The sequence below is a fragment of the Canis lupus genome, chromosome 6, assembly GCF_048164855.1.
Source record: "Canis lupus baileyi chromosome 6, mCanLup2.hap1, whole genome shotgun sequence".
NCBI lineage: Eukaryota > Metazoa > Chordata > Mammalia > Carnivora > Canidae > Canis > Canis lupus.
In genome coordinates this window covers 15,148,471-15,166,508 of record NC_132843.1, presented here as the reverse complement: position 1 = coordinate 15,166,508, position 18,038 = coordinate 15,148,471, and the positions used below count along the sequence as shown (strand labels likewise).

General features: G+C 35.3%; 1 protein-coding gene across 1 annotated transcript in view; it reads right to left on the bottom strand.

Moving 5' to 3' along the window:
• MIB1 (MIB E3 ubiquitin protein ligase 1) overlaps positions 1–18,038 on the bottom strand; it is a 137,336-nt gene that overhangs the window by 55,246 nt on the left and 64,052 nt on the right. The window contains exon 11 of the mRNA XM_072829008.1: positions 4,235–4,432. Within this exon, the coding sequence (XP_072685109.1) occupies positions 4,235–4,432 (198 nt within the window). The remainder of the gene's footprint in view (positions 1–4,234; positions 4,433–18,038) is intronic.

Genomic DNA, 18,038 nt, shown 5'->3' with positions numbered 1-18,038 from the left:
TTTATCCAACAAGAAGATCTAACAATTGTAAATATTTATGTCCCTAACAGGGGAGCAGCCAATTATATAAACCAATTAATAACAAAACTAAAGAAACACATTGATAATAATACAACAATAGTATGAGACTTTAACACCCCATTCATTGCAGTGGACAGATCATCTAAACAGAAATTCAACAAGGAAACAAGGGCTTTGAATGACACACTGGACCAGATGAAGTTCAGAGATATATTCAGAGCATTTCGTCCTAAAGCAGAATACACATCCTTCCCGAGTGCACATGGAACACTTTCCAGAATAGATCACATCCTAGATCACAAGTCAGGTCTCAACCAGTAACAAAAGACTGGGATCGTTTCCTGCATATTTTCATATCATAATACTTTGAAACTGGAACTCAATCACAAGAGGAAATTTAGAAAGAACTCAAATACATGGAAACTAAAGAACATCCTACTGAAGAATGAATGGGTCAACCAGGAAATTAAAGAATTTTTTAAATTCATAGAAACAAATGAAAATGAAAACAGAACTGTTCAAAACCTTTGAGATCCAGCAAAGATGGTCCTAAGAGGAAAGTATACATTAATACAAGCCTCTCTCAAGAAAAAAAGAAAGGTTTCAAATACACAACCTAACCTTACACCTAAAGGAGCTGGGGAAAGAACAGCAAACAAAGCGTAAACTCAGCAAGAGAAGAGAATTAAAGATTAGAGCAGAACTCAATGAAATAGAAACTGACAGAACAGTAGAACAGATAAACGAAACTAGGAACTGGTTCTCTGAAAGAATTAATAAGATCAATAAAACACTGGCCAGACTTACCAAAAAGAAAAGAGAAAGGATCCAAATAAATAAAATCATGAATGAAAGAGATCACAACCAACACCAAAGAAATACAAACAATTATAAGAACGTATTATGAGCAACGGTATGCCAACAAATTTGGCAATCTGGAAGAAATGGATGCATCCTAGAGACCTATAAACTGCCAAAACTGGAACAGGAAGAAATAGAAAACCTGAACTGACCCATAATCAGCAAGGAAATTGATGCAATAATCAAAAATCTCCCAACAAACAAGAGTCTAGGGCCGGATGGCTTCCCAGGGGAATTCTACCAAACATTAAAGAATTGTTATGTTTCTGAAGCTGTTTCAAAAAATAGAAATGGATGGAAAACTTCCAAACTCTTTCTATGAGGCCAGCATTACTTGATCCCAAAACCAGATAAAGATCTCACCAAAAAGAATTACAGACCAATATTCCTGATGAACATGGATGCAAAAATTCTCCCCAAAATACTAGTCAATAGGATCTAATGGTACATTAAAAAGATTATTCACCATGACCAAATGGGATTTATTCCTTAGCTGCAAGGGTGGCTTAAAATCCACAAATAAATCAGTGTGATATACTTTTTTTTAATAAAAGAAAGAATAAGAACCATATGATCTTCTCAATAGCTGCAGAAAAAGCATGTGACAAAGTACAGCATCCTTTCTTGATTAAAACTCTTCACAGTGAAGAGACAGAGGGAACATATCTCAGTATCATAAAAGCCATATATGAAAAGCCCATAGTGAACATTATTCTCAATGGGGAAAAACTGAGAGCTGTTCCCCTAAGGTCAGGAACATAAAAGGGATGTCCATTATTACCACTGCTGTTCAACATAGTACTAGAAGTCCTAGCCTCAGCAACCAGACAACAAAAAGGAATAAAAGACATGTCAACTGGCAAAGAAAAAGTCAAACTCACACTCTTCACAGATGACATAATATTCTATGGGGAAAACCCAAGATTCCACCTCAAAATTGCTAGAACTCATGCAGAAATTCAGCAAAGTTGCAGGTTACAAAATCAATGCACAGAAATCAGTTCCATTTCTATACAGTAACAATGAGACAGGAGAAAGAGAAGTTAAGGAGCCAATTCCATTTGCAATTGCACCCCAAACCGTAAGATACCTAGGAATAACCTAACCAAAGAAGCAAATAATCTATACTCAGAAAACTATAGAACATACATGAAATAAACTGAGGAATACACAAAGAAATGGAAAAACATTCCACACTCATGGACTGGAAGAACAAATATTGTTAAATGTCTGTTACCTGGAGCAACCTATACATTCAATGCAATTCCTATCAAAATACCAATTTTTTTCACAGAGCTTGAACAAATAACCCTAAAATTTGTTTGGAACCAGAAAAGAACCCAAATAGCCAAAGGAGTATTGAAAACTAAAACTAGTGGCATCACAATGCCAGACTTCAAGCTCTATTACAAAGCTGAAATCATCAAGACAGCATGGTATTGGCACAAAAATAGACATAGATCAATGGTACAGAATGGAGAACCCAGAAATGGACCCTCAACTCTATGGTCAACTCATCTTCGACAAAGCAGGAAAGAACAGCCAATGGAAAAAAAAAAACAGTTTCTTCAACAAATGGTGTTGAGAAAATTGGACAATCACATGCAGAAGAATGACACTGAACCATTTCCTCAAACCATACACAAAAAGAGACTCAAAATAGATGAAAGATATAAATGTGAGACAGGAACCCATCGAAATTCTAGAGGAAAACACAGGCAGCAACCTCTGTGACCTTCATCACAGCAACTTCTTGCTAGACAAGTTCCAAAGATAAGGGAAACAAAGGTAAGAATGAACTATTAGGACTTCATCAAGATAAAAAGCTTTTGAACAGCAAAGGAAACAGTAGACAAAACCAAAAGACAATCGAGAGAATAGTAGAAGATATTTATTAATGTCTTATCAGAAAAGGGCTAGTATCCAAAATCTATAAAGAACTCATCAAACTCAACATCCAAAAAACAATTTTAATCAGAAATAGGCAGAAGACATGAACAGATTTCTCCAAAGAAGACATACAAATACCAAAGGACACATGAAAAAATGCTCAACATCACCCAGCATCAGGAAAATACAAATCAAAACCACAATGAGATGCTACCCCACACCAGTCGACTAAAATGAACAAGTCAGGAAACAACAGTTGTTGGCAAGGATGCAGAGAAAGGGGAACCCTCTTACACTACTGGTAGAAATGCAAGTTGGTGCAGCCACTCTGGAAAACAGTATGGAGATTCCTCAGAAAGTTGAAAATAGAGCTACACTATGACCCAGCAAGTGCACTACTAGGTATCTATCCAAAGGATGCAAAATAGTGATCCAAAGGGGCACCTATACCCAATGTTTTTAACAGCAATGTCTATAATAGCCAAACTATGGAAATAGCTAGGAGTCAATCAACAGATGAATAAAGATGTAATACACACACACACACACGCACGCACACAATGGAATATTACTCAGCCATCAAAAAGAATGATATCTTGCCACTCGAGAAACAACCTGAATAGAGCTAGAGGGTATTATGCTAAGTGAAAACATCAATCAGGTAAGACAATTATCATATAAACTCTTTCACATGTGGAATTTACAAAATAAAGTATCATATAGAAAGAGAAGAAAAAATAAAACAAGATGAAATCAGACAGGAAGACAAACTGTAAGAGATTCCTAATCATAGGAAACAAACTGAGGGTTAAAAAGGGATGGGGTAACTAGGTGATGGACCTTAAGGAGGGTATGTGATGTAAAGAGCACTGGTTATTACATAAGACTGATAAATCACTGACCTCCACCTCTGAAATTAAGAATAGATAATATGTTAATTAATTGAACTTAAATTTTAAAAAAAATTTTAAAAATAGGTCCTACTGAAAATCAACTCTTCAATCCTATGTATTTTCCAAAACAGAAAATCTTCCTAATGACTAGATCGAGACTCTAAGATAAATTAGGCTACAATTAAAATAATTTAGATAATTATAAAATAACTATCATGAAATGCAGCCCATTATACTTCCTTAAGCTGCTGAAGCTCACTGTCATGATCAATAAAGTTGAATCAAATTAATTCAAGCCAGTATTTCTGCAAGGAAGTCTCCATCCCCACCCTCCAATATAAAACCAATCCACTCACATTTTCCTTAAAAAGGCTTTTCTTCTTTTTTTTTTTTTAAAGGCTTTTCTAAGAAGAATAGCTGCCAATTTTATCACAGTCTATGCCTTTGGTATCATTTACAATGACTAACCAAACAAAAACATGTGGATAACAAAGGAATGCTTACCATAGAACTCAATATTTCCCTTTAACAGAATCCTAGCAACACCAGCAGAATATACGTCATTTTACCTGGAGACTAGGATGACAGCCAAAGTCCAATAAAGTCTTCACAACCTGAAGATGGCCTTTATTGACAGCAATATGAAGTGGCGTCTGTCGCCGCTTGTTGCGAGCATTCAAGTCAGCACTGCCCCGGTGCAGTACTTCTATAACAGCACCTTCATCTCCGAAAGCTGCATGGTGAACGGCTCTATCTCCATCTTTATCCTAAACATCAGCATTTAAATATGAATTAGTGAGTGAATATTTTAGAAAGAAAAATAAGACCTGAAGCTATAATTCATCAAGAACCAAATTAATGTGAGAAAAGAAAACACAAAATGGAGCCCACTAGAAATTCACTTGAATAGTGATTAACTCCAAAGATAAATGATGAACCTGGATCAATACACTATGTCACATATATACTGGACCAATACTTATATCAGAAGTAGTCTGATCTTTCATTACTCCTAATTTACCAGGAATGATGGTAAGTCAATGTTAGGAAAACGTTAAATTATGACGCAACTATATATATTTTTATATTTGAACAATTTTACAAAGACTTTTTAATGACATAAAAATTATATAAACATTAGCTGAATGATTACAAAAAAAAAAGAAAGGATGCCAACTATGATCTCAATGAACTTTGAGAGAAATATATCAACATATTAACATTGGTGATATCTAGCTGGTGAGCATATACTTTTCTGTATATTCAAGAACAAAAAACATTAAGTACACCTTAAAAGCTAAAAATGAAACACAAATCAGCATAACTTCATATATCTGAAATTCCAAAACTATTTCGGAAGAATCCAGCAAGTATGCCTTACCTTTTATAATAGGTCTATTTTTGGAGATGAGAAGTAAAGAAAGACTCAAATGCTTAAAGTTTTTTAAAGTGTATGAAACTTTTTTTTTTTTTTAAGAGTGTATGTGTGTGAGCAGGGGCAAAGGATGCAGAAGGGGGAGAGAGAATCCCAAGTTGACTCTGCAGAGCCCAGTGTAGGGCTTAATCTCACAACCCTGAGACATGACCTGGGCTGAAATCAAGAGTCCAATGCTTAACTAAGCCATACAGGCACCCCTGCAGGAAACTACTTTTTAAAGGGAGATATAAAATGCCTGTAGTGCACCATGAAGATAATATATGTAGTGCACATAAAAAAAAAAAAAGTCCCATTACTTTGCTATATGCAGAGATGGATACTATAAGGATACTATATTCCAAACTACATCTCAAATTTTAACACCAGAAATAAGCATGTTTTAAGCCTTTCTCTAGAACACTGGTTCCCAACCCACAGTCCTACCCCTTGTGGACTCTAGTTTTAGCAAGTGGTTTGAAATCCGTATAGTACTCAGGATTATGTGAACTACTTTTCACAGATGTAAATTAAAAACAAAACAACAGTTCATTCAAAACTGCTGAATTCAAAATATTTTCTCAGACAGATATTTAAAGTAAAACCGCTCTTCTAGGAGTCCACAGCAATTTGACAACCATCCTTGAAAAGGTAGGAAACTGGGGATCCCTGGCTGGCTCAGTGGTTTAGCGCCTGCCTTCAGCCCAGGGTGTGATCCTGGAGTGCCGGAATCGAGTCCTGAGTCCCGCATCTGGCTCTCTGCATGGAGCCTGCTTCTCCCTCTGCCTGTGTCTCTGCCTCTCTCTGTCTCTTTCATGAAAATAAATAAAATCTAAAAAAAAAAAAAAAAAAAAAGGAAAGAAAGAAAAGGTAGGAAACTATGGCTCAGCAGTACTTCTTCCTAATAACCTAGCTAAGCCAAAGCAGGAGGTTTTGTTACCTGTCAACTTGAGCATCAAGGAACTGGCACACTACCACATCAAAGATTTAAGATTCAACTCATGTGCCTTTGAGTAGCACTGTATTTAAACAACCCAGAGAAACAAGTTTTTTACAAAAGAAAATTCTAAGTTTATATGTACATGTGTGCGAGAGACAGATCAATCTCTCCAGTAGTATGTTTCAGAATCTTAGATTTAAGCTCTTCTTACCCTTCAATTTAGATGTTTTGTTACAATTTTTAAGCCAATCTAAGTGGTTCTTCTGTTAAAAGGAACATCAACTCCACTAACACTGAATAAAAACAGAACTATTTATGAAATGTATCACATATTTATAGCTGTTAGAAAACTTACTGAAACACTGTTATGCAGGTCCTATTCAACAAATTATGTGGAAAAAAAAACTAAGAAAAACCTCTAATATATATATATATATATGTGTGTGTCAAAAAGATATACATGAGAAATAAAGAATTTGGAACATATATACACTAGAAAATAACAAATTTATTTCATTTTTCTTCCAAATATAAAACCTCAGCTGCACAAGGATCTTAACAGGTTTTGTTGCTTAGTTCTGAATCCATCTTAAGTATTTCAAATAAAACTAATTTTAAAAGTTCATTGTTAGGACTCTGATGCTGGCACCAAATGAGAGTTGAGGGACAATATTACAGCTGACCTCAATAAAGTTATCTGATTTGTGTAGGGGCCTCAAATTAAATCTAAAACTGATCTTGGTTCTTTCTACCCTCTTATCCCCTTTTCTGTGAACTCTGCAAAATCTGCTCTCATTCTAATGCTCCCTAGCTCAGCTGATAGAACCACAGACCATATCAAAATCCCATCTGTAAGTCATACTCACCTACTTCTGTCCCTGAGCCACAATACATATAAGAACCAAATTCTATGGCTGTTACTCCTGAATTTAAGCTCAGATCTCCTCTCTCTTCTCCGGTTCTACCACTCATTTAGGCCTTGATTCTCACTCACCTAGCTTATTGCCATTGCTTACCTCTGCCTCCACTTTATCTTACCCCAACCTATTCTTCACACACACACACACACACACACACACACACACACTCACACACACACACACATACACACACACACTTTTTAGTTTAGTTTAAAACTCTTTAATGTAACTCTACTATATACAGAACAAACCTCATTTAAAGCCTACTTCTGTAGACCACATCTGCTGCCATTGTGGTCTCACATATAAAACCCTACCTTACCAACTTATTTGAAACCCTATGTTCATGCACAAGTTATTTGACCTCAGACTTCAATGCTCTTATTCATCACCTTGTTGGCTTAGAATAGACATCCTTTATAATTCAGCTCAGGCAACTCCTCTCCTATGAACCCTCCCCTCTCACAAAATTAACTTATCTCTCTTATTATCACACAGTAGTATAATTATTTGTTTCCAAGCACATTTATCTTCAATATCTTTATTCCCAGAATGCACTATAGTACCTACGAGCTAGTAAGAACTAAAATGGGTATTGAGTTCAATTTTTTTTTAAAGATTTATTTATTTATGATAGACATACAGAGAGAGAGAGAGAGGCAGACACAGGAGGAGGGAGAAGCAGGCTCCATGCCGGGAGCCCGATGTGGGACTCGACCCCGGGACTCCAGGACCATGCCCCAGGCCAAAGGCAGGCGCCAAACCACTGGGCCCCCAGGGATCCCCTTGAGTTCATTTTTTAATATGCCTTAGTTACAATCATGTTTTTAAAATGTTTATTGTGGCAAAATACAAGTAACATACAATTTACCATCTTAACCATTTTTAAGTATAAAGTGATATTAACCACTTTAATTATAAAGTGCTATTAAATACATTCATATTGTTATGCACCCATCACCAACATCCATCTCTAGAACTCTTCATTTTACAAAACTGAAACTATACATTTTACACAGTAATTCTCCATTGCCCTTCTCCCCAACCCCTAGAAACCATCATTCTACTTTCTGTCTCTATGATTTTTTAATGCTCTAGGTACTTCACATAAATGGAAGCATACAGTACTTGCATTTTTGCAATTGGCATCATGTCCTCAAGATTCATCTACGTTGTAACATGAGTCATAATTTCCTTCCTTTCTAAAACTAAATAATATTCCATTGTATGTATACATCACATTTTGTTTGGCCATTCACACATTATGGACACTTGGGTTGTTTCCAGGCTTTAGCTATTGTAAATAGTGCTATGAATATGGGTATACAATTATTTCTTGGAGGCCCTACTTTCAACTCCTCTGGGTATATAACTCAGAAATAGAATTGCTGGATCATATAGTAATTCTATTTTTTAACATACCACAATACTGCTCTTCACAGCAGCTACTTTACATTCCCACCAACAGCCCAGAAGGGTTCGAATTTCTCTATATCCTCACCAAGTTATTTTGTTTTTTGTTTTTTTTGTATAGTAGCCATCTGACTAGGTGTGAGGTGATATTTCATTATGGTTTTGATTTGCATTTCCCTAATGATTTGTGATATTTAGCATCTTTTCATATGCTTATGAGCTATCTATATATATTCTTTGAGAAACGTCTACTCAAGTCCTTTGCTCAGTTGTGAATCAGGTTTTTGTAGTTGCTGAGTTTTAAGAATTCTCCGTATATTCTGAACATCAACCCATTATCAGACATACAATTTGCCAGTATTGTCTCACATTCTGTAAGTAGTCTTTTCATGGTTGATACTGTCCTTTGGTGCACAGAAGTTTTTAATTTTCAGGAAATCCAATTTGTCTATTTCTTTTTTTGATGCCTGTGCCTTCAGTGTCATATCCAACAAATCATTGCCAAACCCAAATTTAGAAGTTTTGCCTTATGTTTTCTTTGAAGAGTTTTATACTTTTGGCTTTTATTTTTTTTTTTTAATTTTTTTTTAAATTTTTATTTATTTATGATAGTCACAGAGAGAGAGAGGCAGAGACACAGGCAGAGGGAGAAGCAAGCTCCATGCACCGGGAGCCCGATGTGGGATTCGATCCCGGGTCTCCAGGATCGCGCCCTGGGCCAAAGGCAGGTGCCAAACCGCTGCGCCACCCAGGGATCCCTAGTTTTGGCTTTTAAATTTAGGTCTTTGACCTACTGAGTTAATTTCCGTAGACAATGTTAGGTAAGGGTCCAACTTCATTCTTTTGTACATAGATAATCTTTTTTCTCAGCACCATTTATTGAAAAGACTGCCCTTTCCCCACTGAATGGTCTTGGCACCCCTGTCAAAAATTATTTGACCATGTATGCAAGGATATGTTACTGGACTCTTAATTCCATTCTGTGGGTTTATATATCTGTGTTTACGCCAGTACCAAACTGTTTTTATTGTTGTGGCTTTGCAGTAAGTTTTAGGAGTTTTCTAAATTGGTTACTCTTTTTCAACATGGGTTTGGCTACCTGGAGGTACCTTGATAGGACATACTGAATTGTAAGATGGATTTTTTTCATTTCTGCAAAAAATATCACTGAGATTTTGACAAGCTTTGCACTGAATCTGTATATCAGTTTGGACAGTATTAATGTAACAACACAAATTCTTCCAATCCATGAACATGAAATATGTTTCCAGTTACTTATGTCTTCTTTAATTTCCTTCAGCAGTGTTTTATAGTTTTCACTGTACAAATCTTTCACCTCTTTGGTTAAATTAATTCTTAAGGTTTTATTGTTTTGTTTTGTTACTATTTTTGATGCTATTGTAAATGGAATTGTTTTCTTAATATTCTCTATTGATTGTTGATGGTTAATGTACTTAAATGCAACTAGCTTTTGTGTCGACTTTCTATCTTGCTTTGCTGAGTATCTTAATTAGTTCTAAAAGTCTTGTAAGGAACTTTATGATTTTCTACATATATGATCATATAATCTGCAGAGATAATTTTATTTCTTCCTTTCCAATGTGAATGCCTTTTATTTCTTTATCTTGCCTAATTACTCTGGCTAGGACTTCCAGTACCATGTTGAATAGGAGTAGAAAAATGAGCATCCTTATCTTTTTCCTGATCCTAAAGGATAAGTTTTCAGTTTTTCATATATGACTTTTATTATGTAAAGATACTTCTATTCCTAGTTTGCTCTTTTTTGTTTATCATCATAAAAGGGCATTAAATTTAATCAAATGCTTTTTCTTCATCAACTGAGATGGTCACATAATTTTTCCCTTTTAGTTTGTTAGTGTGGTATATCACATTAATCCGTTGTTTTTGTATACTAACCCATCCTCCATTCCAGGAATAAATTTAAATTAATCATGGTGTATAATCCTTTAAATATGTAGAATTTGGTTAGTATTTTATTGAGGAATTTTACATCAGTATTCATAAAGGATACTGGTTTGCAGTTTTCTTATAGTATCTTTGGCTGTAATATTAGGGCAATGGGGGCTTCACAGACTGTTTCTCTTTCTTTGATATTTTGGAAAATTTTGAGAACAAATGTTGTTACTTCTTCTTTAAATGTTTGGTAAAATTTATCAGTGAATCAATCAAGTCCAGGGCTTTTGTCAGGTGATTTTTTATTACTGATTCAATTTTCTTACTAGTTATAGGTATATTCAAATTTCTTATATTTTCATTTCAGTCTTAGTAGGTTTTGTGTTTCTAGGTATTTGTCCAGTTCATCTAGGTTATGTTATTTGTTAGCATACAACTGTTTACAGTGCTCTCTTATAAACCTTTCTATTTCTGTAGTATTGGTATGTCCCCACTTTCATTTCTCAGTTTTAGTAATTTGAGTCTTTTTAAGTTGAGTCTTTTTTCTTAAACAGTCTAGCCAAATAAATGTTTATCAGTTCTGTTAATCAAAGAACCAACTTGTGGTTTCACTGATTTTCTCTATTGCTTTTCTATTCTCCATTTAACTCTGCTCAGATATTTATTATTTCATTCCTTCTGCTATCTTTGAATTTAATTTTTTTCTAGTTCCTTAAGTTGTCAAGTTAGGTTTATGATTTGCGATCAATTCTTTAAACGTAACCATTTATAGTTATAAATTTCCCCATTAGCACTACTTTCACTATATCCCACAGGTTTGTTTGTTTTTAAGATCTTAATTGAGAGTGAGCATGATGGGGATGGAGGGTCAACAGGAGAAGGAGAAGCAGATTCCCTAGTGAGCAGGGAGCCTGACCCAGAGCTCAGTCCCAGAGACCTGGGATCATGACCTGAGCCAAAGGCAGATGCTTGACTGACTGAGTCACCCAGGTGCCCCCTCACAGATTTTGGTATCTTCTGCTTTTGTTTTCATCTCTAAGTATTGTCTCATTTCCCTCACAATTTCTTTGATCCATTCATTGCTTAAAAGTATGTTATTTCATTTCCACAAATGTGTGATTTTTCCAGTTTTTCTTGCATTACTGATTTCTAACTTGATTACACTGTGGTCAAAGAAAATACTTTGTAAGGCATCTACCTTTTTAAATCTAGTGAGATTTAATTTGTGACTTAACATATAGTCTACCGCAAAGAATATATCAGATACACTTGAGAAGAATGAATAAATGAATATGCTATTGTTAGGTATTAAGAGTAGGATACAAATTATGTAAAGTCTCAAACTATTATTGTAAAAATGTCTTTTTTTCCTTTGTCAATTTTTTTCATATATTTTTATGGTCTATTATTAAGTATATAAATATTTGTAATTGCCGTATCTTCTTGCTGTATTAACTTTTTATTAATATACAACGTCCTCCTTTGTCTCTTACAATCTTCATGATTTAACGTCTGTTTTGTCTAAAATTGATATATCTATCCCTGCCCTCTTTTGGTTACTATATGCATTAATATCTTTTTCTATCCTTGCACTTTAAACCTATTTGTATCTATACATCTAAAGTGAGTCTCCTATACACAAATTATATTAGATCAATTTTTAATCCATTCTGCCAGTCTCTTTTATAGTTTAATCCACCTATATTTAAAGTAATTGTTGATAAAGAGTGGCGCCTGGTGGCTCAGTCAGTTAAGCATTTGCCTTCAATTTAGGTCATGATCTCAGGGTCCTGGGATCAAGCCCCACCTCTCCATTGGGCTCCTTGCTCAATGAAGAGTCTGCTTCTCCCTCTCCCTACGGCTCCCACTACTGATACTCTCTCTCAAATAAATAAAATCTTTAAAAATAACTACTGATACGGAATAACTTACTTTTGTCATTTTTCTGTAAGTTTTCTTGATGCCGTATAGCTACATTTCCTACATTATTGTCATATTTAGTTGATATTTTGAAGTAAAAAAAAACATTTTACTTAGCTTTAATAACACATAAAAACTCATTTACAGTTCCATCTGCAATCCTTTCAATTATTGTTATAAAATTACAACTTTGTACATTGTGTACTCAAAAACAAATAATTTTTTAAATCCATCAATTCCAATCAATCAATCAATACATCAGTTCCTTAAACTATGTAGAAAACAAAATGTGGATTTACAAGCCAAAGCTACAATCCTGCTAATTTTAGACTAATAACTTTTTAAATATATTAGTCTCTTAAATCATGTGGGAAACAGAGGAATTATAAACCACTGTTAAAATAATGCTATCTTCTAAAACTGCCTACATATTTTACTTTTACTGACATTTTACTTCCTCATATGGCTTCAAGTTACTAGCTAATGTTCCTTCTTTCTTTAAAGATTTTATTTATTTATTTATTTATTTATTTATTTATTTATTTGAGAGAGAGAGAGAAAGAGAGAGAGAGCGAGCACACCAGGGAGAGAGGGAGAAGCAGGCTTCTCATTGAGCAGAGTCCCATACAGATGCAGAGCTCAATCCCAGGACTCTCTGAGATCATGACCTGAACCAAAGGCAGATGCTTAACTGACTGACCCATTGAGGCACCCTGATCTAATATTCTTTCATTTCAACCTGCAGCCTCCCTTTGAGATTTCTTGCAAGACAAGTCTAGTGGTAATAAATTCCTTGAGTTTGGGGGAATGTTTTAACTTCTCTATCACTTTTGAAGGAGAGTTTCACTAGATACAGGATTCTTAGTTGACAGGTTGTTTTTTTCTTTTTAAGCACTTTGAATACATCAGTTCGCCACGATCTTCTGGCCTCCAAAGTTTCTGATGAGAAATCTGCTGAAAATCTTACAAGGATCCCTTGTAAGTAACAAGTCACCTTTCTTGTTGCTTTCAACATTTTCTGCCCATGGCTTTTAGAAGAACGATTATAATGTGTCCCAGTATGGGTCTGAGTTCACCCTACTTGGAATTCACTGTGCTTCTTGGATGTTTATAGTCATGTCTTTCATCAAATTTGGGAAGTTTTTGGTCATAGTTCCTTTGAATAATCTGCCACTTCCCCTCTCCCCGACTCCACCCCACACAATCCTGTCTCCTTCTCAAATTGCCACAATGCATACAATGGTCCACCATGATAGTGTCCCACATGTTTCCTAAGGTTCTATTCATTTTTTTCCCCAATCTTTTTTCCTTCTATTCCCCAGACTCCATAATTTTTATTGCCTTATCATACAGCTCACTGGTTCTTTCTTCTGTCTGGTTAAATCTGCCTTTGAATTCCTCCATGAATTTTTTTAAAGATTTTATTTATTTATTCATGAGAGACACAGAGAGAGAAGCAGAGACATAGGCAGAAGGAGAAGCAGGCTCCCTGCAAGGAGCCCAATGTGGGACTCGATCCTGGACCCCGGGATCATGCCCTGAGCCAAAGACAGACAGACATTCAACCACTGAGCCACCCAGGCATCCCTCCTCCATGAATTTTTTATTTCAGGCTCTTGTACTTTCCAACTTTAGAATTTCCTTTTGGTTTGTTTTTAAGTTATCTATGTCTTCATTGATTTTTCCATTTTGTTCATATATCATTTTCTTGGTTTCTTCTCTTTAGTTAGTTCTTGGGGCATCTTTAAGATAACTGTTTTACAGTCTTTGTCTTACAAGTCTACATCTGGTTTCTTTCCTCAAGTAGTTTCTGTTGGCTTATTTTTCTTCCTTTAAATGGATTATACTTTCCTATTTCTTTGTATGCCTTGTGATTTTTTTTTGTTGTTGAAAGTTGGACATTTGATTCTAATAACATGGTAACTCTGGAAATTAGATTCTTCTCCTTTTGCAGGGTCTGCTGTTTTTTGTTTTTGTTTTGTTTTTTATTATTTTAGGCTGTCTTTGTGCTTACAGCCTGAGGTGTAAACTTAAGGTCTTTGCAAGGACTTTCTAATTTCTCATATATGTGGTGGTTTCTGAATATCCTTAGTCTAATGCCAGGCTCCCACAAGGAGAAAAAGAAAAAAATGGGGGGGGAGTAGATGTGGTACCAATTCTCAAGCCTTCTGAAGTCACTTCAGCCAAGGGGAAATGGCTTACAACAATGGGAGGATACAACAATGGCTGCCCACCTCTGTGTCTGCACCTCCATGATTAGAAGCAGCAATCAGTGATCAGAACACAGATCCCAGCATTGTAAAAAAAAAAAAAAAAAAAAAAAAAAAAAAAAAAAAAAAAAGGGTCTGTTGCCCATCCTGGCCCTGAAAGCTGATTTGGGAACATAAACACAGCTGCCTGTCACTGGACTAGAGGGTAAGGTATAGGTAGTTCCTGCTGAACTAAGAGCTAAAATTGACAAAAAAAAATTAACCACAATTAACCTCTAAGTCTTCCTCTGGACATAGCAAACTTCAATAGAATCCAGAGTTCTGACATAGTTCCATCAGAAAGAATTCTGTCAGGAGTGCCTGAGCGGTTCAGTCAATTAAGCATCTGCCTTCGGCTCTGGTCATGATCCCAGGATCCTGGGATCGAATCTCACATCGGGCTCCCTGCTCAGTGGGGAACTTGCTTCTTCCTCTCCCTCTTCTGCTCCCCTGCCTGTGCTCTCTCACTCTCTTGCTCATTCTTTCAAATAAGTAAATAGGGCAGCCCTTGTGGCCCAGTGGTTTAGCACCGCCTTCAGCCCGGGGTGTGATCCTGGAGACCTGGGATGGAGTCCATGTCGAGATCCCTGCAAGGAGCCTGCTTCTCCCTCTGTCTGTGTCTCTGCCTCTCCCTCCCTCCCTCTCGGTCTCTCTCTGTGTCTGTCATGAATAAATAAATCTTTAAAAAATAAATAAACAAATAAATAAATACAATTTTTTGAAAAAAACTTCAAAAGAAAGAATTCTGCCAGTCATTTTTTTATTATCTAGGTAAGGAGATGAATTTCTATTTCATATGCTATATATTTCCAGAATCTTCTCAGTAACCACCATGATTTTTCACATCAATGGAATTAAACATTTCCTGAATATACTGACACTTTCAACTATTTTATTATCCCTCGATATAATAAATAATATTGTATTTCATCTTCTTTTTCCTAAACCTCATTCAATTCATCAAGATCCTAAGTATTCTGAGCACACTAAAACTTCAATACCATTGTTTGAAAGTGGTGTATTCTGCTTGATTCATTCAATACATTCTGCTTGAGTGCCTACTACAAGCTCAGTATTGTTCTGGACAGTGAGGATACAGCAGTGGGCAAGTTAAAGTTCCTACTCTCATACAGTTTATATTCTAGTTGGGGAGACAGAACATTATAAACAAAATAAGTAAATAAAACGTAAATGCTAGGTAGTAAAAAACCCAAAGAAAAAATATCACAGGTAAGAAGGATTAGATAGGACAGAACAGTGAAAGGATGGCCTCCTAGGATAGGTCTGATTTAACACGAATCCTCAGATGTACTATGTACATCAATTCCTAGAGCTATTTTGGAGGTTACTATCCTGATTCCTGTTTTTAAGAGAAGAATTTCCTTAAACTGACTAGTCTTGAAGCCTACTTGCCCTTTCCTTCTTAGTTTTACGTTTACATAAAATATTCTACAGTTTTGTTTCCATCACTAGGTAAAAATCAGCAGAATGAGTATCTGTTTCTTAAGAAATCATATTCTCTGCCTTCTGCCACTTAGAAAGAAACAATCAAACAAAAGCAATAAGAACACCACAGATTCCCTTGGTGGTGTTGTATACTATAAATAGTATCTTAATTACTTACCATACTCCACACTCCAACCTTTTAAGTTATTATCATTTATAAGGAAACTGAAGCTTACACCTATTAAACTTTTTGCCCAGTATCACTTTAGACAGCAACAATACCATTAAAACTTGGGTTTTCTCACAAAATTCAGTATTGTTCTCTACTATTAGTCCTCTTCTTCAGAACAGTTTTCATTAACCTTAAATGATAAAACTGCTCCAAGTTTCCTGACAACTGCAGTATATATTTGTACTGTATTTGAAAACTTATTGTTAAATGACATACTTTTTTAAACTGATCTTCTATTCAATCTTCCACACTTTTTTTAAATTATACTCATCAGTGGGGGTGAGGGTGAATACTGAGTCCCTGCAGGATCCAAAATTAGCTCAACTATAAAAACATATATAAGATCTCACAGTCCTATTAGCTCACCTATAAAAACATACGTAAGATCTCACAGGAGCCTTTACCTATATAAGGAGGAAACAGAATGTGGGACGCCTAGGTGGCTCAACAGTTGAGTGTCTGCCTTTGGCATGGGGCGTGATCCCGGGGTCTCGGGATCGACACCCACATCGGGCTCCCTGCATGGAGCCTGCTTCTCCCTCTGCCTGTGTCTCTGCCTCTCTGTGTGTCTTTCATGATTAATAAATAAAATCTTTAAAAAGAAAAAAAAGGAAACAATGTAATGTAATATAATCCTACATTATTTAGTAGGTCATACATGGAGAGAACTTTCCAAAATAGCGGAGATCTCCCTAAGAAAAAGAAGTAGGAAAAAAAAGATGTAATCTGGTATCATATATTAGAAAGATATAATATACACCAAATAATTTAGTTTAATAACAGCTTAAATCAACTAAAAAAAATGCAATAGTCATCTATAATAGGGGCAAGTAACCTTTTCTGTGAAGGACCAGAAAGTAAGTATTTTAGGTTTTACAAATCACACAGTCTTGTCACAGCTATTCAATTCTGCAGTTGTAACACGAAAGCAGCCATACACAATAAATAAATGACTGTGTTTTATTCCAATAATACTTGACAATATAAAATAGTTTTCAATCCCTAATCTATACTATCTTATGCTTGCCTCCTAAAGCAGATGAAGAAATCTCATTACAGAATGAAATAACTAGAGAACAAAATGTATTATTCTCTTTATTCTTCAGCTAACTTCAAAACTTTTAATACAATTAGATTTTTTAAAATCACTGTTAATTATCATTGCTTTTATGTCTGGTAAAGCTATAATGAAGTTTAAAAAAAATAGCACTTATCTTTTAGAATATATACTAAAATATTTACAGATGAAATAAGGTATCTGATCTGCTTCAGTATAATTCAGTAGAGGGAATAGAGAGGGAGGAAGGTACAAATAAGCCAAAATTGGCCATGAAAATAACTGAAGTGGGGTGATGAATACAGGATTCATTATACTCTTCTACTTTTATAAATATTTAAAACTCCCAATAATAAATTAATGATGACAAATCACTTTATAAAAAGGCCAGCAAAAGATGAATCACAAATTTAAGTGCATTTTGTAAAAGTAAATATTTCCTCTATCTTTTAAACCAGGGTTTCTCAACTTTGGCACTATTTACAGTTTGGGCCAGATAGTTCTTTGTTGTGGGAGCTCTCCTGTGCACTATGAGATGTTTAGTAGCATCCTTAATTTCTACACCGTAGATGCCAGTAGTATTCCCACCACCACACTCCCCACCAGTCGTGACAATTAAAAATTTCCAGACATTTCCTAATGTCCCCCTGTGGGACAAAAATGCTCCCAGTTGAGAACTACTATTCTAAAAAAACTATATTGCTGTTTCTAATAAATTCTTCAAATCCAGAAAAATGATACTTGGATGATTTTTTTGTTTTAGCAATTAGGCTGTGAATTGTACTTATATTTTAACCTAATTTTTAAATGTAGTTTTTTTCTTTGCCAATTAGGAAGCTGTGTTATTTACTTAACCTGATGTATAAAT